Below are 22,897 nucleotides of genomic sequence, written 5' to 3'. Positions count from 1 at the left end.
CTTCCAAAGATAACCCCCGGCGCATCGGTGGGGTGTAAGGTGGTCCAAATATACGCGTCCACGGGTCCCCCCCTTACCCGAGCTTTTTAGGGATCACGTTCACTGTCAATTCGAGCAGCATGTCGGTGTACCTCACGGACTACTTTGACCACTGACATGATTCTATTCCTTTCATAAGTGAGATGGTAGTGTAATGGAGGTAGTGAGCGCCCAAAAGAGAAGCGTCTGCCCTGCTTGTCCGCACGTCTACTCCGGACTGAGTGCCCGTACTATCTACTGTCTAAGGGGTCGACCCAGCCGTAGGGAATCGTGGGAAGGGGGGCGTGGATGGACTCAAGGGGGGAGGGGGATCACTGGATGGAGCCAGGAAGGTCCCAGGCAGGCCCTAGCTTCAACCAATTGCTGGCTGTCAAACCACATGGGATGAGGCCACTTAAGCTACAACTCCGACCCTGACCCCCTTATCCTCCCTTCCAGCCTGGCCTCCCCCCCAGCTGTCATCAGCTTCCGCGGTGTAAACTTTCCGCCAGGCAGTGAACCCAGATTCTACCTTAACAGTTACTTCGTTTCTCTACGGATACCTGCCCCTGCTCCCTTTTTCTTCCATCTACCTTACTCCAACCAGGAAGAAAAAGCATCCTCCTTTTTTTTTCTTCTTGTTCCATTGAGGGCATTCTTCTACTGAGCCCGTCATTCACCTTTGCTAAATGACGGCCTTTTAATCCACCTCTTCCCTTCTCGACTTTCGTTGATCCCTTTTCCCACTTCTCTGCCACTCGATCGACGCGAGAAAACCTCGCCTACAATTCTCACCTTGCTAGGTGCTGACGACCGCTCTCCGCCTTCGTCGTCCACGTCGCCCGCTACCAAGTCGTAGCTGCCGTCGACGTTGAGTGGACGACATTTGCGCCCGCCCCGAATAGTCCGACCCTCCCCCCGCGAATCGATACTCCTTCTCTGCGAACATGGCTGCCACCAAGCCAGTTCGCTCTCCGAGCCCCAAGCTCGAGAAGCAGGCCAACGGTGTCAACGGCATCAATGGCAACGGCAATGGCCATAGCAAACTCCCCCTCAAGCGCGAGTCGAGCTACAAGTCCGACGGTGTTGAGGACAACGATGTCTTCCTCCTGCCTGTTTCCGACTACCAGATCATGTTTGGCTTGACCATCCTCGCCGCCATCGTTCGCCTGTTCCGAATCTACCAGCCCACCAGTGTCGTCTTTGACGAGGTCCAGTAAGCACACATATACCCCCTTGCCTCCCTTTCCGCGCATTGTAGCTGACGCCTTCGCTCTACAGTTTCGGTGGCTTCGCTTCGAAATACATCAAGGGCAAATTCTTCATGGATGTCCACCCTCCTCTGGCCAAGATGCTCATCGCTCTCACCGGTTGGTTGGCTGGTTTCAACGGCGACTTCGACTTCAAGGACATTGGCAAGGACTACCTTGAGCCCGGCGTTCCCTACGTCGCCATGCGCATGTTCCCGGCCATTTGCGGTATCCTGCTCGCCCCTCTCATGTTTCTGACTCTCAAGACCACCGGATGCCGCACCACTACGGCTCTGATGGGGTCCAGTCTCATCATCTTCGGTAAGTGCAAAGTGCCTCCTCACGCATATACGAATCACTGACCAACACTCCTTCCAGAGAACGGCCTTCTTACCCAAGCTCGTCTCATTCTCCTCGACTCTCCCCTCATGGTCGCAACCGCCTTTACCGCCCTCTCCTTCCAGTCTTTCACGAACCAGCATGAGCAGGGACCCGAGAAAGCTTTCCAGTTGAGCTGGTGGTTCTGGCTCCTGATGACTGGCCTGGGTCTGGGTACCACCGTCAGCATCAAATGGGTTGGTCTATTCACCATTGCCTGGGTTGGAAGCTTGACCCTCGTCCAGCTTTGGGTTCTCCTTGGAGACACCAAGAACGTTACGCCGCGCATCTGGGCCAAGCACTTCATGGCTCGCGCCTTCGCCCTCGTCATCATCCCCGTCGGCTTCTACATGGCCATGTTTGCCATTCACTTCCTTTGCCTGGTCAACCCTGGTGACGGCGACGGCTTCATGAGCTCAGAGTTCCAGTCTACTCTCAACTCCAAGGGCATGCAAGATGTGGCCGCCGACGTCGCTTTCGGTAGCCGTGTCAGCATCAGACACGCCAACACACAGGGCGGCTACCTGCACTCCCATCCCCTCATGTACCCCACCGGTAGCAAGCAGCAGCAGATCACTCTCTACCCCCACAAGGATGAGAATAACCTTTGGCTCCTCGAGAACCAGACCCAGCCTCTTGGAATCAACGGCGAGCAGATCAACGGAACTCAAGCCTGGGACAACCTCCCCGAGCCTGTCTTTATCAAGGATGGCGATGTCGTTCGCCTTTACCACACTCCCACATTCCGTCGTCTTCACTCCCACGATGTCAGACCCCCTGTGACGGAGGCTGACTGGCAGAACGAGGTGTCCGCTTACGGCTACGAGGGCTTCGAGGGCGACGCCAACGACTTGTTCAAGATTGAGATTATCAAAAAGCAGTCCCTCAGCGCCGCCTCCAAGGAGCGTCTTCGCACTATCGAGACCAAGTTCAGATTGGTTCACATCATGACTGGCTGTGTACTCTTCTCCCACAAGGTCAAGCTCCCTGAGTGGGCCTCTGAGCAACAGGAGGTCACTTGCGCAAAGGGAGGTACCCTTCCCAATAGCTTGTGGTATGTCGAGTACAACGAGCACCCGCAACTCACCGGCGACAATGTCGAGAAGGTCAACTACCGTCACCCTGGCTTCTTTGGCAAGTTCTGGGAGCTTCAAAAGGTCATGTGGAAGACCAACGCCGGCTTGGTCGAGTCTCACGCCTGGGACTCGCGTCCTGACTCGTGGCCCTTCCTCAAGCGCGGTATCAACTTCTGGGGCAAGGATCACCGCCAGATCTACCTGATGGGCAACCCCATCGTGTGGTGGAGCTCTACCCTTGCTGTCGTTATCTACGTTCTCTTCAAGGGCATCGCGACTCTCCGCTGGCAGCGCAGCTGCAACGACTACTCCAACACCACGTTCAAGCGATTCGACTACGAGATCGGCACTGCGGTTCTGGGCTGGGCTTTCCACTACTTCCCGTTCTACCTCATGGACCGTCAGCTGTTCCTTCACCACTACTTCCCCGCCCTCTACTTCGCAGTCATGGCATTCTGCTCCATCTTTGACTTCGCCACCGCTCGAGTCTCGCTCGCTGGTATCCGCAAGAACCCTGCCATCAACCGCGTCAGCGCTGTTGCCTTCTTGGCGCTCACGATCGTCGCTTTCGTGCTCTTCTCTCCTTTGGCTTATGGTAACGCCTGGACCAAGTCTGAGTGCAGCCGGCTCAAGGTTGTTGGCACATGGGATTTCGACTGCAACAACTTCTTTGACGACGTAAGTAACACTACTGCTTTCATTCCGAGTAGAGGGGTACCGGATAGGGGGTTGTAAGAGCCAGTGATGAGATGAGACAAATCTTGGCTCAGGTGGGATCGATGTTGAGAAACGGTTGATAGCCAATTGAAACGAGATTTGTCAAAGCATCTTTGGTAGGGCTTGTGAATATGATGGAATGAGGCTAACATCACTTTCTGGCATTACAGTACTCTCAATACACTGAGCTCCTCACTCGCACTTCCGCCGCTGTTGGAGCCACGCCGACGCCTATCAAATCTGAGGCTCCCGCCGCCCCTGTAGGTGGTCAAGTCGGTCAGATTCCCATTGGCGAGGCTCAGAAGGAGCAGGCTGAGCCGGCCGTCTCGGGAGCCCCTGGACAGAAGGTTCTGTCCCGCGAAGAGAAGGTTGAGTACCGGGACCAGGACGGCAACCTCCTCGACGAGGCGCAGGTGAAGGCGTTGGAGGGCAAGGTCGAGTTCAAGACGAAGTACGAGACGCGGACACGCGTCGTTGACGCAAGTGGAAACGAGGTGCAGATGCCCGAGGGCGGTTTGCCCCAAGAGCAGAACGTCGCTCCTCCTCACCCTGACGTTCAGGGCGTCGACCAAGAGACCAAGTCCAAGGCCGACGACTCAGCCGCGGCGCCCAAGGTCGCCGAGAGCGTCCAGGGCCAGAGGGAGGCCGAGCAGAAGAAGGCCAAGCCCGCAAGTGATGGCGGCAAGGAGGCTACTGCTCAGGAGGAGCTCTGAACTCTAAACTTGAAGAAAAAGAAGGTGATAAAAAAAAATCCGGGGCTGGACTGTAATGGCCTGATGAGAGGGGAAAGTTTGATCAAATTCATCTTTTGATCTCACGGATTTTCTCGCTTTCTGCGTCGCAATTCGCCCCGTTGTATACCAGCCGTGAATGGGAGCGGACAAGACGGGATGGTGGAAATGGGGGTCGGCCACAAAACGCCGAAGCTTTGTGTTTTTTTTTTCCATTTGTTAATGTAAGATTCCAAAAAGAAATGACATGTCCAATCAATGCTGCTCCTAGGTGACTTGCCAAAGATACTCACCCGGAACCTTAATGTGTCTCTTGTATCTCGACGATGGAGCCTACGGCGGCCACAGCCACTGGAAACTGAGTTGGAATAAGATGCGTCTTATTCAACGGTAGTCATTATACCTTTCACCATAGGAATGAAAAGGCTCTCTCACAGTTCAGGTTGCAATGCAAATAGACAGGTTTTGAAGGTTCATCCAATGCTCGAGGCATCATCATCTTTGGCATTAATAAGAAGGCATTACGATGCAGTAACCTTGTGTCTGTGATCCCCCCCTCCCATCCCCTTTTGTTCCTGTTGTTTGTCTAGCAACTTTGCCTGCTTTAATCCAGCCTTCTTCTCCTGCTCCCATGACGGCAACTGTTTGCTTGTCCTCCCTTTTTTCGGAATGGGACACAGTTTTTGCTCTCCAAAACGCCAATGCCCCCTTCCTAAATGGATGCCCAGAACGATGAAGAAAAAAAAGAAATAGGTGAATTTTGCACCCTCTGTCCATCCTATTGTCACGGTTCCGTGAATTCGCTCTGCCTCTTCCTTGGCTCCCCATGTTGTTCTCCCGTTTGGTCTTCATTATGAGCCCCGGCATTTCTGCAATGGTGGCGTAGGGTGTAATTAATACAGTATCGAAGATTAAGTGTATGTGGTGCGTATCAGAAATCGGGGATCGATCGTTACGATAAGTCGCTCATGATTATGCTGTGGCTTCGACCTTTTCCTCGGTTGTCGCAACGATAATTTGCTGCTCCTCTTGGATGGGAATATTGATAGACAGTCGATTCTCGCCGTCCTTCTCTGCAATAGAGCCCTTCTCTGGCGAAGACGATAGTGTTGAGTTTCGATTACTCGGGCAAGGCGTCTCTGGTCTTGCTAATGTCTCCTCGGCATCCAGCTGGCTGGCCGTCTCCTCGAGGGGAGTGGCAAAGGGAGTAGCGTCATCATTGATGTTCGCCGAAGGCGTCACTGCCACCTCTGGTCCAATGTCTCTAGAGTCGCTCTCATGGCTATTTCGAGGGCTCTTCTCCAGGGGTAGTGAGTGATGATGACTGGCCGGGACGACGCCACCACCGATTCGGGACCAAAACATCTGTTCCCGCAGGCGAACGCTTTCCTCCCAGGCGGCCTTCTCTGCGTCTTCGTCCTCCGCTCGCCAGTGCCCGTCTTTTACGATACGCAAAAAGTTGAGGAAATCGCACGTTGACCTCACACGACCTAAGCAATATTTGCAAAGAGGGTATCTCTGAGCTGATTCAGACTCGCTGGTTCGGAAACGGTATGTTCGCAGGTGCTCTTCATCCTTCCGTGCGTCGCCACACAGGGAACAGGGGTAGAACTGCGGCTTGACAATTGAGGCAAAGGGCGCATTGGCAGGAATTGGCTCCACCACGATTGAGCCATCACTCATGGCATTCAAAACGCTGCGACGCGCAAGCCAGGACAGGCCCGGGGCGATATCCAGTCGGAGTGTCGGCTCAACATCCTCTGCCAGGACACGCTTGAAAAACTTGGTTTCCTTGAGAGCCGGCGGGGGCGGGCCCACGTTGGCTGAGGCCGTGCTTGAGACAGAAGCTGGGGTATTCGGGGTCTGCGGCGATGACGTAGCCGGAGTCCCAGCCGTGGATAGGGAAGCAGTTGATGCATTGGAAGGGTGAGCGCTTGAGGTGCTGCCGCCCATGCCGAGACCCAACCCACTCAGACCGTTATATGAGCCAGACGAAACACGGCTACCAGCGCGATTCCTGGACAGCTTTGTGAGGCTAAGAAAGTCCTCGTAAGCTCCCAGATCAGTCCTAAGAACTGGCTGAATGAGATGCGTCAAGCTAGTAGGGTACGTCGGCGAAGACGGATCCAAGAGAGGCGAAGCGACGAGGCCTTCTGAGCGATCATCATCTTTCGTGATATCGGGTTTACTAAAGCCGGGAGAGGAGGGAGCTGTGCCGGTTGTAGCATCATCTCTTTCGAGCATCATCTGCTCCATGACGTGCTTTAGGTCTGCTAGTTGCTGTTGTTGAGAGGTCAGCAAGGCCTCCATATCGCCAAGCTGAGATCTCAGATTGTCGTTCTTTCGTTGGATGGCCTCCTGCTCTACCCTCGCCTCCTCTTTCGCAGTGATGACCATGTTGTTGGCCTCCTCGAATAAAGCCGTGGAAAGACTCTCCAACTCTTGTTCAATCCTCTTTTGCTCCTTCTCGGCATCCTCTCGGAGTTTCTTCTCTTGGTTCACACGGAGCATGATGGTCTTCTTTTCTTCCTCTGCGGTCTTGCGACGAATCCAAATATCGCCCGCAAGCATCTCTCTTTGAGATTCGTTCTGTTCTTCTAAATGCTTGATTTTCTCGCGTGCTCTTTCCAACTCTTGTCTTGTGGCGGATAATGTGTCGTCGAGGGTTGTCTGGTGGTTGATGGCGTTTATTAACTTGGCGCTCAGGGTTGCGACTTCGTCATTCAGCTCGGGATGCTGAGCAGCATCGGCTTCACTAGCGGGACTCATAGCCCGGCTGCGGGGGTCAGGTAGCGTACTCAGCTCGCCGTCATCGTCTGGGGGTGTCACTGTTGTCGTGGGTCGAAGTGTCGGCGATGATGCTACTGAGGAAGACATGATGGGCATGTCGACAACGGAAGGTGCTTGACTCGTCGTTTTGGTGGCTCGGGGGCTTGGTGACGGAGATCGAGCTATTGAAGAGAGAGATCGAAAATGGCCAAAAGGTCTTCCACCGGGTTGAGGGCTGGTATGTTGTGCCCAGCCAGCGACGGCGATAAAGCTGTGCCACACAAGATTAGTTACAGCCATTTGACGGCGCTGAGTGCAAAGTGCAAGCCGGTGCTGATCGCGGCTTTCTCGAGCTGACCGGGCAGAGACAAGAGAAAGAACACGAGAGGCATGGCCCGGTTATTGAAGGATGAGAGACATACGAATCCATTCCCTCTGAATTTGCCAGCCCGCTTGGGACGAGAGACAGAAGCTACCAAGTATGTACTTGGGTAATTGGGGTTGTTGGATGGTGAGACAATGCGTTGGCAAGAGCTGGCACCACCTTAGATGAGATGGGTCTAACAGCAGGCGCGAGGCGTATGACAAGCAGCAAGCGACTGGCAGGCGGAATGCACGGTAGCCAATGCCGATTGATTGGTGCTAGCAATCAAACTGGGGCCGAAGTGGAAGGGCCGGAATGGGGGCGTTGGCCTTTAGATATCGCAAGAGACCATGGCGGTGCGAGCTATGGAGGTTGAGACGCGGATTCTCCTCTCTGGCTATGTGCAAAGATGGCGTGTGGGTGTGTATCTGTGTGAGGATGGGTCGGAATTAGGCGTGGTCGTGAGGCAGTTCGTGATCGTGAGAGATTGGCGGACGAGGCGGGTCACTGTAGGTTGTAGTAAGTAGTAGGAAAGGTGAGGGGGCTGTTGGGATAGTTAGGAATAGGAAGGAAGAGGAGAAGAAGAGGCGAGGTGACAGGTCGAAGCCGAGCAGCGGAGCAGCCTTGGACTTTGAGTGTTTTCGGCGTGGTTGGCAGGAGCCGAGTAAGCAGGCGGGAAGTACGGTGGTAAGGTAGCAGTGGTGGCAGAGCAAAAGAGCCCAGGCGGCGGCGGCAAAGTGAATAGAGCACCAGCCAGCGAGAGAGAATAGGATGAGAGAAAGACTGGGGACCCGAGAGGCCATGACCAGTGACAGGGACCAGGACTGGAACTGGGCGGGTGACATGGGTGGTATTGGACGGGTCGAGCGTGAGGAGCACGGCGTGGACGGTGGTGAGCAGCGCGCGACAGGGACCAGATGTCGAACTTGCGCTTGCCAACTTCCATTGTGGGTGGCAGGTGCGGAGCGCAGACCAGACTTCACCCGGACAGGCAGGCAGACAGGCAGGCACTGGCCAGCAGCGTCAGTCGGTCCTGCCACAAGACGGGAGACGGGCACGACGGGCAAGAGAGAGAGAGAGAAAGAACCTCCAGCGCCTTCCCAGTGCCTCCTTGGGACTGGACCGGGCGGGGCGGAACCGGACTGGACAGGCGTGGGATCGTGGTTGTGGATGCATCGAATAGCAAGGAGGGTGTGGGTCTGCACAAGAGCAGGGGTGGGGGCGGTGCAATCGCTGGGACTGGGACGGGTCCGAAAGGGTTCTAGGTTAAAGTACCTGCAGTCTCGATGCTCACTCACCTCAGCTTTCAATCCAGCGGTTATTCTCAAATGCGGTCATGTCATTTACTCATGTTGTTTTGACAAGTATGCAAGCTAGAGGTTTGCAGTGTTTGCCCTGTCGTGCAGCCCAAACTGCATTTTGTCTCAAGCTCCTTCATGTAGGTGCCTTGATAGTATTGATCTTACTCAGCTCCAGATGTTCCCCTCACCAGCCATCAGTCATTGATACACCACACTAATACTCGGTAGACATAAGCAAGTTGTGCACGAGCAGGGGTTAGGAGGTCGGCCATGAGGTAGCGGCCTGGTGGCAGGTGAGCTAGCCGAGTGTGACGACGTGACGACAACGAGACAGAAGCGATTGACACGATGGACACGATTGAATACCACTTCCACACTTCGTACAGCTGCACATGTCTTCCCGTCCCATACCATTCCATCCCGTCGCGTGTTCAACACCGGGGCTGTCGGTCGGTCGGTCGGTCTTTCGGTACAGAAGACGCTAAGGCAAGACAGAAAGCTGCAAATGATCTCGCGGTGGGGAACTGGGGCCATCGGTTTGGTCGGGAGCACCTGGTCACAATGTTCAAGACAAGTTCGCCATTCAACTGTCATTGTGGACCTTGCTTTTTTGGCCGTTAGCTAGCCTTGAACATGACACTCACGATTCTCGCATCTTTTTCGCACGTCTTGCACCGGGGGCCGGTCAGTTGCCAATGTGGGCAGACAGACCTTGGCCGCTGGAGATGACGACCACCTTTTCAAAGTAGTGATTCGCTTTCGCCCCCTTTGCGCGCTTTCTCCCACGGGCCAAGCTCTCTCAATCCCGTCACAGCCACAACTCAATTAAAAAAAAACCACCCAGCTCCGTCATTACACCTCTAGTCCCTGATTTCCATCGGCGCTGCTGCCGACAGGCCCGCACGTCCAACACTTACGCAGCAAGGTAGTTCGTACCGATGCGATGCGAGCTGAGCTGGATCACACACTCGTCACTGACTATTGGATCTACTACACGGCATGCGACGATCAAGAAGCGATTTAAGGCGCGGGCGCGCGCATGAATCGGAAGACGATTTCAAATGGCGTTGTGTGCGAGTGCGAGACTGGCTTTTTAATCACCCTCCATGTAAACCAAATACCCAGGAAGAAAAACAATTCCTTATTTGAGAAAACAGAAAGCAAGTCTACCAATCAGCGAGTCGGTGGTAGTGAGTTATGGCAATGAGATGAAAACGTCTCAAGTTCCTCCCGCAAGTAATCCAATTTAATTCACCTCGGGTTTACTTCAATTCGGCCAAATTCCTCAGCGCATTCCCCTTCGCTCCCTCTCTCGCTGCCCGCCTTATGCAAACGACGGGAGTGATGGGAACCTTGGTAGGCACTTTCATTACCTAGGTACCTCCCACCACTCGAGTTCAATGATTGTTGCAGCACGTGGTTTCCCTTAGCACGTGGTTTTCTTTCCCAAAGGTACCTGCCTCACTTCTAGGTACTTCCTCTTCGTCTTCCCGCTGTGCCGAGTGGCTGCAGCTTTTGGCAGCAGCGAAGAGCAGAGACAAGAAAGAAGGCAAAAAAAGGGAAAGAGCACGGACGCCGGGCTGGTCTCAGCTGGGCAGGTATCTTCAAGTGGTCAAAGTTATGAACGCCTGTCGTTTATACGGCTACTCTTTCCCGGTGTTTATGCATGGATTGTCCATCTTATGTGCCTTAGTCAGCCGCCAGAATCCCTCCTTCCCAGCAGGTAAGGATCCCACGTTCCTTTCCATTTCGTTTCCGCGGACCACAGAGACCCAGAGTTTCCAGAATCGCGAGAGCCAAGGCTCAAAGAAAAGGTGAACCTGATCCTCCCGCCGTCTCCCAGAGTCCCTCCACCCAGAACCCAGGGCTCTACAGCCTCAAGGTTCCTCAACTCCCTACCCTTTTGCATTTACCTGCCGCTCGCCTGCACATGCAAACGTTGGCCCCACCGAATTGAATCCTCGCTTTATTACTTCGGTACGCCGCACTAGGCACAGCCCGTTCAAACGGACCCCGAACCTGACGCGCACGCCTTGCTCCTGTACAAGTTGGAACACGACACGGGTCACCCCAGCCAACATCGTGTCCGCTGCTCTCAACTCATATTTTACGAATATCGTCTATCCGTATCTTCATCCCTTACGAGACCCCGGTCTACACTAAAACACCCTCCAAAGCTGATTAGTCGCATTTTGGCACTATTTCTCTGTATCGGCTCGCCCCTAACTACACTAGGTAAGCATCCCTGATACCTGAGATCTATCGTTGAGCCTCCGAGGATACGGATACAGACTACCTTACGTACGGTCTATGCAATCGATACGAGTATCGCACGATCAACAGCCTCCCCATATTCCGTCTATATTTCCTACTCTCGCATATTCTGTCGCCTAAGAAATGCTGCAACATTGGCCCAGCTAGTTTCAGGTCACGAACGATCAGCAAAGACCATTGCACATCCCGTCATCATCTAGTCCTATTCTTAGTTCTACGACTCCCCTATGTCGATTTGATTTTCCTACTTCATACCTCCGAATCAAAGACAACGAGTCAACAAGAGCCACCCCCTAAGTCAGTTCTTGACCGCATCAGGGGCTCGAATTGCATCCGCTCTCGCATATATGCATTTGCATTTGCATCGGCATCGGTATGAGAGCCCCGGTAGCACCAAGCCCGGGCTCCTGGCATCTCAATCCCTTGGACCGACTACCACTGTGCCACTTCACCCTGTCACCCCGTGCCCACTTCAACCCTCAAAGTCTGAAGTCTGAAGCATGCTGAAGGGACTGCGGTGTGCTTCAGCTTCACAATGCCTGCGCCCATCTTCATGCTTGTGCGGCGGCATCTACCGAATGGCCTGGTCATTATCCAACTCTACACAATCCAATCCGAGTGCTACCATCAACAGACGAATTAGTGTTCCATCCAAGCTTCCGGTACAGAGTACGGATACCCTTCACTAACACCGCCGCCGCGGCAAAGCCATGTTCTGGACTATGCAGACCGGGGGGTCCGGCCCCAGGACCCTGGCAATGTTCAATTGTCAGCTGCACGCCGGAATCTCAATCGCTCCGCAAACTTGACTGCCGCCGCCCGTCGCCCTTCCAAACCCGGCGCATTGCTTTTGCGTCTGCACTGACGCGCCTGATCGCCTAATTACCACCAAGCTTCCTGGCCACTTTGCCTCCTCGTTGGAAAACTCGTGAGTATTGACCTGGACCAAGTCGTCGATACCACCGTTTGCGGCTCTACAGAGATACAATTTCTTTGAGCTTTGTCGACAGCCCCAAAAACCCGGCAGTTGAAGGTCGTTGCGCTCTAAAGGCTGGGCCCTCGTGCCTCTCCGCCTGGCTAGACCAACCTAACGCGTTTGGTCATCGCTCGCCTTGTCTATCGATTTCATCTCCGCCATCCGTTACACTCTGTTCAGCCTCGTGGACTATCGTCCTCTGCCCTTTGTGACCTAAGACAAACAGAATCCCGGTCTGGACTTGGCCAAGACTGTCGGGCCGCCCGCTATCTCAGCAATCGCTGTCGCTCGCCTCCTCCCGATTCAGCCCATCTTGGCTGATGGTGGTTGGCGTCCGGAGCTTGCCTGGCCCTCCCTCGCCTCCGTGTCCGTGGGCTCTTCCGGGTCTCAGAACGCCCAGCGGCGCCTCTTCACGCCGCCGTTTGCTTCTTCAGACCGTCTGCTTCCAAATTTACCTCTCGACCCAGACCCCGCGAACCAAACGGCCGACGCCTCGCTCTTGACACCTGAACATCAGTGCTTTGCAACCCCTGTGTGTCCGTCCGTTCAGGTCAATCCTCTCTTCGTCCCATCTCCCCCGGATCCCGAATGTGTGTTTCACACGGACGCCTAGTTGGGCTGGCAGCCCCCGTCCCAGCTTATTTCAAGTTCTTCTGGTAGCATTGCTTGTTCTTTACCCATGAGCTTTGCGATGCTGACGCGTCGGATCTGTCTTGCTACGTCGCAAGCAGTATGCTCTCGTCTGATGAGCCTCACATCAAGAAACTACGACGCTGAAAGCTGAACCCCTGAACCTGATTGAACAAGCACTCGCCTCTCCCTGGTCCTCTCAACTTGGCATCTAATATTTTATTGAGATACACATTTCTTTTTGACTTTCGGGAGCTGCGTCGGGTTTTTGCATGTCTCGAACCTTTCTGGCTGTGTCTATCTCTTGCATAGATCCGCACCATTGAAAACCCACAGAGAAGATGTTTCGCCTTTGATTGAGGTGCAGTAGACGATACAACATAGCCTCAGCGTCAAGCGGGCACTGCATGGCAAATGACAAAGACGGAGAAGGGGGAAACGTCATCGGGCCGCAGGCTGTAAACATGCACGCACCGGCTTGGGCCGAGAACTGCAGAAGAAGCTCGCCGACTCCCCCGCACATGAGACCCCTCTCACCCCCGAAACTGGCTGCCGGGATGAGTCCGTGCTTCGGCCGCGACGACAAACGGCACACGCATAACGTCGTCCCATGTCACGCACCGGCCGCCGACGTCCATCCGCATTTCCGATCTTCTTCTTTGAAACGTAAAACAGACTTTAGGCCGAGAGACGAGGGGGGAAGCAGGCGGCCATATATAGCTCCCCGCGACTTCTCGCGTCTCGCTCTGCACCTATCCGGATTTGTGCTGCCAACCAGCGCCCTTCCCGCGGTGTTGCTCCTGCATCGCATGGTTGTTTCACTTGCAGGTTTCCATCTTGAGTGTTTCTCTATATCCCTTCATATAGGCGAAATCTCCCGCGCGGTCCAGGACATATTTCTCCCCGGCTAGGACCAAGCTCTGGAGCTTTGCACTACTTACGCAGCACAATAAGCAACTAACTATCAACAGACCACTGTTTAACTCTATCGTTTTGCATTACTAGAGGATTGCCGCAGTATATATAGACGCTACCCTGCCCTCAAATTCCGTACTATTTAACCTTAACCCTTTTCTTACCTATTTTTTCCTCTATTTTACCCTCTCTCTTCTTAAGGGATTATTAAAATTATAGTTTTAATAACTTATTAATAAGTTAATATTATTATTTAAAAATAAATAACTTATTTTTATATATAAATACTAAGAGTTTTATTATTATAAAAATAATAATAAATATATTAAAATACTTAAGAGAGCTTTTTAATAAATTTTTAATATTATTTAAAATAATTATTTTTGAATTATAAAAAAAGCTAAAGTATTATATTAATATAATTTTATTTATCTTATTAGTATTAATAATACCCTTTTTAATATAAAATATATTAATAATATTTTATAGCTATATTATTACGTTTTATAAATTATACTTAACGTTAATAAGGCTTTTAATATTATTTATTAAGTTTTTTATTAAAGTTATTATTATAGGGTTAGTTTAGTTATTAATATTTTAATAAGTATTTTAATTTAACTTAGAAGCTTTTATAGTTCTTAAAAAGAGGCTTTTAAAGAACTTATAATTAGACTTTTTATTTATTATAAGCGAAGTTATTATAATTAAAACTATAATAATTAAAACTATAATAATTAAAGCTATAGTACTACTTATAGACCTTAATAATAAGTAATTAGTAATATAATTATTTTTCTTTTATAATAAGCTTAAAAAAGTATTTTAATTTAAGTACTAAATAAGTACTATATTATTTTATTAAAACTATATTCTTATACTTATGACTTAGAAAGAATTAACTTTCTTTAATAATAAGGTACTTAGAACTATTAATAGACGAGAACGCTGGTGTGCTCCCCTGAGAAGCTTCTGCAGTTCGCCGAGCATCGATGCAGTATGCAAACGTATGATTAACAGCGCTATCCCGGCGTGCCATTGTTTGGTGTTTTAGCAGCTCGCGACTTTGTGAGGAAAGTCGTGACCGGCACCAAACACTGTTCAGTTCGCAACCCGTCCTAGATACAGTCAATCTGTGCGGCCCGGCTTGGCGCTTGAAGGAGAATTATTCGTGGCCTTTCACAGGCGAACGTATATGGATGTCGTCTGCTGCGTTGGATTCTGCCGCGGCTTATGATTTTCCGTCTCGCTTTTCTTGATCCCTCTGATACGACGCCCCAGCTCATCACGGGTCTTGGTAAATGAGTTCCATGGCTCCAGCAAAACCACCAGGCCGGTGTTGCCGCTTCATTGATCTGCTGTCCTTCCCTACACCGAAAGTAAAGTCACGATGTTATACGTTTCCTCGGCTTAGAGAACCAAGCCACACCTAGCCAAGCACGGAAGGTAAGGGAACCCATGCGCACGAGACCTCAACAGAGTTCGTCTCGACTGTCCAGTTCCCACTCGGCCCATCTTCTCCACACCCCTCCTCGCATTCTCCATCTCTGCCTCACTTTCTTCAGGGTATTACTCGTTTACTCGTTTGGAAAGGGGAAGCAAAGGTTCAAGGTGCCTGCGAAGGGACGTCTATGGGCTGCGCCACGGGAGGGCTTCTCGCGAGGCTTATTTTTCCTTACTCAATGGGTGACTTGGCACGTTTGCGAAGCTTAAAAGTGTTCATGTGGCAGTCTCGCAACCGCCTCATGATCATGTTTGAAAATCCCGTTGTCGGTTTCCGTTAGGATTTTTGTCCTTGGGTTTTTATTTCGTCCTTTTTACTCATCTCTTCCAAGACTTGGACAGTCAGTATTAGGTTTTAACTAGTCGCCGTAGTCCAAAGGGTCCAGGGGACCTATCCAATACACACGATAAACATCCCATTGGACTAAACCGACTGATTCTTCTTTACTCCTCTACTCTAGGCTCAAGGTTACAAACCTTACTTTACGTACCGGATGGGAAAACATAATACGCTAGGAAACGTGTGTGGCGAGGTTTTGTTTGCTTTGTTGCAGGGGTTCATCTCGGTTTGGGTGAGGCTCCGAGGGAAACCTTGACTCGGCCGACACCGTTGTGCTGCGTGTGCGAGTTCGGGGGAGCAGAGGGAGGTTGGGTATTGAGTGTTATTACTTTTCGTCTTATCTTACCGAGCCGAGGCACCTACCCAACTTCGGCATCCATCCCATGGCATTTGCCATGACCTTGTTTGATCGCATTTTGTTGTTTGCGGGTTCATACCGGTCAACGGAGAGTGGACTCTCCGGACCTCGGAGGTCTAAAGGCTTCTTTCAATCGGGGATTTCAGCTTCATGTTCGATTCGACGCTGATGATTATCAGTGTTACAGTTGTTATTGATGGTACCAAAGTGGCCAGGGTGACGCGACGAGACAGCTACCTCGAGGCATAAGCATACCAATGGTAGAGCTAATTCCGATGATCTACTTGCTTTTTGATACCAATGTGTTTTAGTTCGTTGCTGGATGGTTACCCTTTGATGTCATGAATCGGGGTCGGGTAAGATGCCTATTTGTTGAAGCATGGATTGTGCCTATCATAATACTCTATTGATTCGCTGACTCCTTCGAAAGCCATGTCTTTCTGATAGATTGCGCATAGGCTTAGTGTTTGCTACACTTTGCCATAACGTGTCTTGGAACTGTTGAGTATTCATAGTCAAGTCGATGCCACCTTGCCTCATTCGACTGCCAGAAACTACATAGAAACGGCACCCAGAGAAGATACCCCAGAACCAAACGCGACGATCTACTCTCCATCAGGGGTGTTCATTGTCACCAAACACTCGAAGGATTCCGTTGCTTTAACTACGGCATCCTAATTGAGGCGAGAGGCTTCCCACAACCTCTTTCCTGCCACGACTGCGGTTGCGAAATTACCTACCTTGAATGGGTTTCAGAGCTCCCAGCTAGGAGGCATATGAATTCAATGGGATGGACGAACTGGCATCGTCTGAAACGCAACTCTGGCCATCCCGTACCCCTCTGAGTCTTCGATCACGCATCGAGGGGCGTCAGCAGGTTACGGATTAGGGTCAATGGAAAGAAACCTCGCTAGACACTGACTGGAATCATTTTTCTCTGAAATAGGGGTAGAGAAGTCTCTATAATTTACGAATATGGTTGTCCATCCTCACCTGTGGATCAGATCTGGCCATTGCCGGTGCCACTGTTTTGAGACGCGGGAACCGATCGAACCAGCTGTCCACCAACGGGCAACAAGATAAGCTCTCTCAATGAAGGAGCAGGCGAAGGAATTTCTCTTCATATGTCTCGTCTAACAAAGCTTGGCAACAAGTTCCTGAGGTGAACTCGGCCCCGCATGCACCCACGTTGGTGCCTAGTATAAGTATGGACCCCCGTTCCCTCCCAGTGAAGAGCTCCTTTGTTGGTTCATCTCTCGGCACAAAGATATTCCTCCTCGCTCCCTCCGAATGGCGGAACCTTCATACTCGAGGAACGAGCTCGTCTCGGAGCTCACATCGTACCATGAATTCCTCACGCGGCTCTTCCTACCGCCAGAGGTCGTCCAACACCCTCCCGAGGGCGGCTGGGAGCACATCGCGCCCGACTTCGTCAAATCTCTCTGTCTCGGCAAGAACGACACCGTGGCGGGCCTGATGAGGCATATCCCCTACGTCAGCCGTACCAAGGAGGACCACTGGGATCCGTGGATGGTCTACGAGGGCGCCACCGCTGTCGATTTCACCGGCGACGTCGTCCTGAGCCTGCCCACCAAGTACGCCGACGAGTGGCTCTTCGGGCCTTACGAAGCTAATATCTCGACCGCGCCCCTTCCGCCCCATGTGTTTGTCTACGCGACCATACCGTCCGGCCGCGACGGTCATCATATCCTCATCGACACGGAGCGCGGCACGATTGTTCTTGCGGATCCCCAGACTGGTCCGAAGCCGACCGGGTTATCGGATCCTGTAAGTCTTCCGGAGATGCTTACTTATTCAAGCTTTTCCATGTCTGAATACGCTCCTAATCTTGCGTAATACAGCAAGCACCGGACGGAGAAGCCTGGCGCAGATTTCAAACCTACACAGTTCACGAGTTTTTCGCCATGGCCAAGGAAAAGTTCAAAAAGTTTGAGATGGTACGCGCAATCCCCATGATCCAAACGCTACCATTACTTCTTGATGCTCATTACAATCACAGACTGCCATGAATAGAAAACAAATATATTATATCACCCGGTTACGCCGCACGCGCAGATTTACCGCGAGGAGGGCGTTTTCACGGAACGGTATGACAGAGAGAGATGCATGAACAGGCTGGACGAGTACCAGCAGCAGAAAGATCGGGAGAATAGGCAGAATCGGGGGGAGGAAGAGCCCGTCAGTGCCTCCGCCGAGAGACATATCCACGATGTGAGCGTCTCTTCGGGAGCTGTATCCTGTTATCAGATTTGTTGACGACAAAAGCCTCGACATGCTGGCAAAAGATATTGAGTGGCCATAGAAAAGAATAAATGGATAACAAGAAACATTACTACCACTATCTACAATCTCTTGTAGCATTCAATCTGCCTGTCAGCTTCTTTATACCTCGAGGCACAAATCTTGCACCCATAGATTCACTGCCGAGTAAAGACAAATCTCTCTATTGACTTCGGCTTCACTACGTCCCCGTACGAGAAGACTTACCCCAAATGATAACTAAGTAGATGTTTGCCATGCCCGTTTAGATCCTGTCTCTTGTACAATCGCGGCTTGCTTGTATGAAATTCTCTCTTGCTCTAATAATGCGCCATACGTCCATCCTGTGTACATCCGTTGGGTATACCACTCTATCTGACCTGGCATGCCTGGGAAATCTCGACTCTTGAGAATGTATTTTATTTCGCCATGTCACAATGAGAAGTACGATAGATTTGATAGAGGTACAAAGATATGAGCATGACCAAGCCTTGTTGACATTAATGCTTGAGGCAGGACAGTATATATGAATTGGGTATGACCCCTGAGGAACCTTCGCGTCCTTCTAGCAGAGACTCGCAACATAGGCTGTCTCACAAGGGCAACGAAGCCAGTCGACGATACCGGCGATAAATCTCGGACCACGTTGATTTTTTTCCCCATGACATCGTCCACGGCTCGTGAGCTTATAAACTAGAAGCTCTCGTTTCTCAACCCGCCCCAAGTAATCAATAGATAGAGTACCGACTCACGAGTACAAACGACCACAAACCGGGACCGAGACTGGCTCAGAAGAAAAAGAACAGGGCCCGACGGTAGATGAGTCCACTACGTCCTATCTCAGAGTCTTCTCCCACATCTTTCCCTCGTCTGAGCCAAGGTGACAAGCAGCAGAGATGGCCGCGCCGCAGCTGCCCGCCACGGGCATGACCCTGAATCGCAAACGACGTCTCTCCGTGATAATGAGAAATCCCATCATGAAGATAATTACCACGAGAATACAAAAAACCCCGAGTGGCGACCACCCGTAGGCTGTCACACCGGCAAACGAGTTCCCCTCTACTAGTCGTACCATAGACTTGCCATCAGCTGAAGGGACATATACCTCCAGGTTGACGAGGAAGAAGCTCTGAGAAATGAGCCAGTGAAGTCCCCCTGGAAATATTACAAGAGGGAACGAGTAGCGGTACGGCAGTTGAAGGAAGTAGGTATCTCGCTGAGCTCCACTGCGTGTAGACGAGACGCGAAGGCTCTTTGCCTCCTTCTCGTTGCCGAACCTGTCCCATTCAGTAATCAAGGATATACTGGTGTACTGGGCATTGCAAGTGTAAGTGGAGTAAATGACTGAAAGAATAATTTGAGGCGTGTTGACAAGCAGAATATTAGCAAGTATAGATCCTTGACTCATGTCACCCGTGTCCAGGATGGTCTTGATCTGCATGGCGCCGAGACTTCCGTTGCGGTTAGAGATCACATTGTATTGGACCTTTGGACCAATGTTGGGCAACAAAGTGGTCCTTGGACTCGAGGCACATATCCGCAGTCGACTCATCCTGATCTTCATGGAAAGAGGTCACTGCATCTCCAATGGTCATCAGAGGATCTTCTTCGCCCATTCCGAAGGCGAAGAAGAGCATCAAGACGCCTTTGGCAAAGTTAAACGCTGTCACATTCCAGCAGAGAGTGCTGCTGAAGAGGAGCTTGCAATGCTATTCAGTCTTTTGGCTGTAACATTCCTTGACGCTTGATCCCAGAGGCTTCCAGCCTCCCGACGTAGTTCGCATTTCGACCAGATAGTCCTCGCATGTCAAGTTACCAGCGAGTATGCCGGCAATTCTTTCACCTGATTGGCCGCACATCCAAAGATATGGGTATCCCGGAATATCGAAGACCTCAGCCGTACGATTTTCTTTCTTCTTATCATCAGATACAAAGAGTAAGTTTCCTCGTGAGTACAGGAAAGCGACTCGATAGGCGTCGATGCATCGTGTTGCGCCCATTTCCTCGACGTTATCGCCAAGAAAATTTAAGTACATGTTCTTCCAGTCGGCACTGTCGAGTGCGCCTTCGGTCTTGTTCTTTGAAATGTACGCACTCGTATTCAAGACGCTGTAGTCGTTCACTGATGTCGAGCTGAAGATGATGGAGTTGTATCTGATTGTTGATCAGTAAGGGCTCCGAGGGGGGGGGGGGAATAGTAAAAGAGAAGATGAGGAAGTGTAATAACCATACTTACACCAGACGTAATGGAAGGGATGAAGCTGCAATCAATACTCAGAAAATCTTCTTCTTCCATGTGATGTTCCAAGAGTTTCGAACACTGGCGACCCCAACGTCGAGCCATTGTTGTCTGGCGCGTGCATCGTCAATCTCTGGTCGGGTTGGTGCCATTAAGCCTTGCATACAGTAGTTACTACCCGCAAGAAGAATTATAACAAGGACGTTGATCAGAATATGGATCCCGGTTTTAGTATTCGGATGGTTGAACAGTCCGTATCAAGCAGAATACCCACACCGTCACTTATCGTGTCACGTTTCTGGATGCTCGCCCATAGTGTAAATACAAAGTTGATGAAAAAGGTTGAGAAGGCTGCCACGGCGAAGTAAAACGCAGCTTGTCGCCATCGACTTTGGGAGAACTTGGATCTACCCATCGTGATGGTTATCGGTGACGTTGATCGGAGAAAACGCAGAAGAGCATGCTGGAATAGAAGAACATGAGCCAAGGCGAGATGGGAGATAAAAGGCCTATGATAGAATTGCAGACACAGGGAAGGTCTTTCTTCGATGCAGCCTGATCTTTAATTAGCCATACCGAGCGATTGAAGGCTGGTTCGGGATGCAGCATGCCTGCCCAGGTTCACCTCCGTGTAGGATTTGATGACTACAGCCTCAGTAATATGCATACGCCTTCCACTCAACGAGGCAGCCTCTCAAACCAGAGAAACTACCTAAGGTACCTCAGGTAGGATCCCGTTTCCAGCATAAAATACGCCAGTAGTGACTGCCGACAAAACTGTCACTCAAACGCCCGTCACTCTCATTTCGCACTCAGGTAAGGCCTCAAGACATTTTAAAGCGAGAAATCCATCGCAATCGGTATACCTACTTTTCATCTACCGTACGTCCAGATTCTCCTTCATGCTGTTTCAATTGTGATATTTCCGTGCCGTAAATGCGACCAACCGTGCACCCATACACCAATATTTTTGTGATCCCTCATGATAAATACCCGGCCATCCTCAAATCTTATCCGTTTCCACTTGTTCGTTTCCTCTCCATCTCAAAGATGCTTAAACGAAGCCCTTGAGCACAGCAGCCTCAGCATTGAGGATCGACGAGCCAGCAGCGCCAATAACGGTGTTGTGGCTAAGCGCAACAAACTTGATATCAAAGATTCCGCTCTCATCCTCCCGAACACGGCCAACGCTGACGGTGTACCCCCTACCGAGGTCGCGATCGAGTCTCGGCTGCGGCCGGTCAGGCTCGTCGTGCACGAGGATAGGGCTCTCGGGCGCGGAAGGGCACCCAAGCTTCTGCGCCTCGGAGACGTACTCGCGCAGCGCCTTCTTGACCTCCTCGGCCGAAGGCGCGGGGCGGCGCGCAAACTTGAGCGAGACGCAGGCCGTGTGGCCGTCGAGCACGGGCACGCGGTTGCACGCCGCGCTGACCTTGAGCTGGCTCTGGTCCTCGAACGCGGTGAGGTCCGAGGTGATGGTGCCGAGGATCTTTTGCGCCTCCGTCTCGAGCTTGTCCTCCTCGCCCAAGATGAAGGGGACGACGTTGTCAATCATGTCCATGGACGAGACGCCCGGGTAGCCGGCGCCTGAGACGGCCTGCATGGTGACGACGGAGACCTGATCGACGGGGCCGAAGACGGCTTGCAGGGCCGCGAAGGGAATGACGAGGCCGATGACGGCGCAGTTGGAGTTGCAGACGAGGAAGCCCTTTTCGAGGTTGTGCTGCTTGCGCTGGTGGGGGATCAGGTCGAGATGGGGGAGGTTGACGGTGGGGACGACGAGGGGCACGAGGGGGTCGCGGCGGTAGTTCTTTGCGTTGGAGAAGACGGCGAGGTTGGCCTTGAGGAATTCCATCTCTGTTTTGGCCGTGGTGGTTAGCCATTGTTTCTCAATCTAGGCGAGTGCAGTCCTTCCTTCGCAGGCGTTGGAATAGCAGCACTTGGGAATACTCACCAATCTGGCCGGCAACGTCAGAGTCGAGACCGCTGAAGATGACGTCGCAGTCGCTGAACTCAGAGGCCTTGCACTCGCGGACGACGAGGTCGGCGACGGCGCCCATGGGCGAGGCCTGCTTCCACCTCACGGCATCGCGGTATTTCTTGCCGGCGGAGCGGGACGAGGCGCCGACAGCGACGAGCTTGAGGTACGGGTGCTGCGACAGAAGCAGGATGAAGCGCTGGCCGACGGAGCCGGTGCAGCCGAGAACGCCTTGAGGTGGACTCTGAATTAGCTTTGGATTGTTGGATACATCTTGAAAGGCGCCAAAGTTTGCAATCTGCCGATGTCGAGGTTTCCCGATGGCGGAAGGGCGGCAATGGCGGGGTGGAGGGGCTAAAACGTACCGCACTTCTTGACGGGGAATTCGCCCATTGTGAAAGATGACGAAGGGGTATCGAGGGTATCAATTGTCGAAAAGGAGGAATTGGACTGAATCAGCGAGGGCCACAGCTTGGAGATAAATAGAGAAATTGGGCGGGTTGGCAATGTGAGTCAAGGGGAGAGTGGCATGTCGCCGGCGGCGCCCCGGCCCAATAATTTTTGGGGTGAGCGACCGACGTCGGTTGCACCCCGCCATGCCCCGCCATCGGAGCTTTGGCTGTCGATGGACAAGATATTTCCCACTTCCATTGACGAACTTCAGTCTCCACACCCCACCACCTCAGCCAACGATCCAATGATCGTCAATCCAAAGACCGGCCGGGATCTGACGAACATCGATTGCAGCATCCGGTGAATAAGAACCTGGTCTCATTGGTCTCGCAACAGCTGTTATCATC

General features: G+C 51.9%; 9 protein-coding genes across 9 annotated transcripts; 3 read left to right on the top strand and 6 right to left on the bottom strand.

Moving 5' to 3' along the window:
- Positions 1-965: 965 nt before the first annotated feature.
- On the top strand, positions 966-4,152 carry CABS01_10660 (dolichyl-phosphate-mannose-protein mannosyltransferase; the record flags this gene model as incomplete). Its single annotated transcript, XM_060544015.1, has 4 exons — positions 966-1,234; positions 1,300-1,589; positions 1,647-3,400; positions 3,610-4,152. The coding sequence occupies 4 exons, from the start codon at positions 966-968 to the stop codon at positions 4,150-4,152; spliced, it is 2,856 nt and encodes a 951-aa protein (XP_060399217.1).
- A 525-nt stretch (positions 4,153-4,677) lies between these two features.
- Positions 4,678-4,947, bottom strand: CABS01_10659 (uncharacterized protein; the record flags this gene model as incomplete). The annotated part of the gene is made up of 1 exon (XM_060544014.1): positions 4,678-4,947. The coding sequence occupies one exon, from the start codon at positions 4,945-4,947 to the stop codon at positions 4,678-4,680; it is 270 nt and encodes an 89-aa protein (XP_060399216.1).
- Positions 4,948-5,142: 195 nt separating this feature from the next.
- CABS01_10658 (GDP/GTP exchange factor Sec2p) lies at positions 5,143-7,056 on the bottom strand (the record flags this gene model as incomplete). The annotated part of the gene is made up of 1 exon (XM_060544013.1): positions 5,143-7,056. The coding sequence occupies one exon, from the start codon at positions 7,054-7,056 to the stop codon at positions 5,143-5,145; it is 1,914 nt and encodes a 637-aa protein (XP_060399215.1).
- Positions 7,057-7,752: 696 nt separating this feature from the next.
- CABS01_10657 (uncharacterized protein) lies at positions 7,753-8,613 on the bottom strand (the record flags this gene model as incomplete). Its single annotated transcript, XM_060544012.1, has 1 exon — positions 7,753-8,613. A coding segment is annotated over one exon (861 nt), but the record flags the coding sequence as incomplete, so codon positions are not given.
- Positions 8,614-8,802: 189 nt separating this feature from the next.
- On the bottom strand, positions 8,803-9,198 carry CABS01_10656 (uncharacterized protein; the record flags this gene model as incomplete). Its single annotated transcript, XM_060544011.1, has 1 exon — positions 8,803-9,198. The coding sequence occupies one exon, from the start codon at positions 9,196-9,198 to the stop codon at positions 8,803-8,805; it is 396 nt and encodes a 131-aa protein (XP_060399213.1).
- Positions 9,199-15,396: 6,198 nt separating this feature from the next.
- On the top strand, positions 15,397-15,498 carry CABS01_10655 (uncharacterized protein; the record flags this gene model as incomplete). Its single annotated transcript, XM_060544010.1, has 1 exon — positions 15,397-15,498. One exon carries the CDS (start codon positions 15,397-15,399, stop codon positions 15,496-15,498), a length of 102 nt encoding a protein of 33 aa, XP_060399212.1.
- A 1,392-nt stretch (positions 15,499-16,890) lies between these two features.
- CABS01_10654 (uncharacterized protein) lies at positions 16,891-17,913 on the top strand (the record flags this gene model as incomplete). Its single annotated transcript, XM_060544009.1, has 4 exons — positions 16,891-17,388; positions 17,463-17,558; positions 17,635-17,832; positions 17,887-17,913. The coding sequence occupies 4 exons, from the start codon at positions 16,891-16,893 to the stop codon at positions 17,911-17,913; spliced, it is 819 nt and encodes a 272-aa protein (XP_060399211.1).
- An 802-nt stretch (positions 17,914-18,715) lies between these two features.
- Positions 18,716-20,243, bottom strand: CABS01_10653 (uncharacterized protein; the record flags this gene model as incomplete). The annotated part of the gene is made up of 4 exons (XM_060544008.1): positions 18,716-19,366; positions 19,458-19,566; positions 19,837-20,034; positions 20,200-20,243. The coding sequence occupies 4 exons, from the start codon at positions 20,241-20,243 to the stop codon at positions 18,716-18,718; spliced, it is 1,002 nt and encodes a 333-aa protein (XP_060399210.1).
- Positions 20,244-21,173: 930 nt separating this feature from the next.
- On the bottom strand, positions 21,174-22,490 carry CABS01_10652 (aspartate-semialdehyde dehydrogenase; the record flags this gene model as incomplete). Its single annotated transcript, XM_060544007.1, has 3 exons — positions 21,174-21,976; positions 22,074-22,328; positions 22,463-22,490. 3 exons carry the CDS (start codon positions 22,488-22,490, stop codon positions 21,174-21,176), a joined length of 1,086 nt encoding a protein of 361 aa, XP_060399209.1.
- Between the last annotated feature and the right edge of the window lie 407 nt (positions 22,491-22,897).

This window comes from Colletotrichum abscissum, assembly GCF_030869225.1.
Source record: "Colletotrichum abscissum strain IMI 504890 chromosome Unknown Scaffold_27.1, whole genome shotgun sequence".
Lineage (NCBI taxonomy): Eukaryota > Fungi > Ascomycota > Sordariomycetes > Glomerellales > Glomerellaceae > Colletotrichum > Colletotrichum abscissum.
This window is presented reverse-complemented; position numbering and strand designations above follow the sequence as displayed.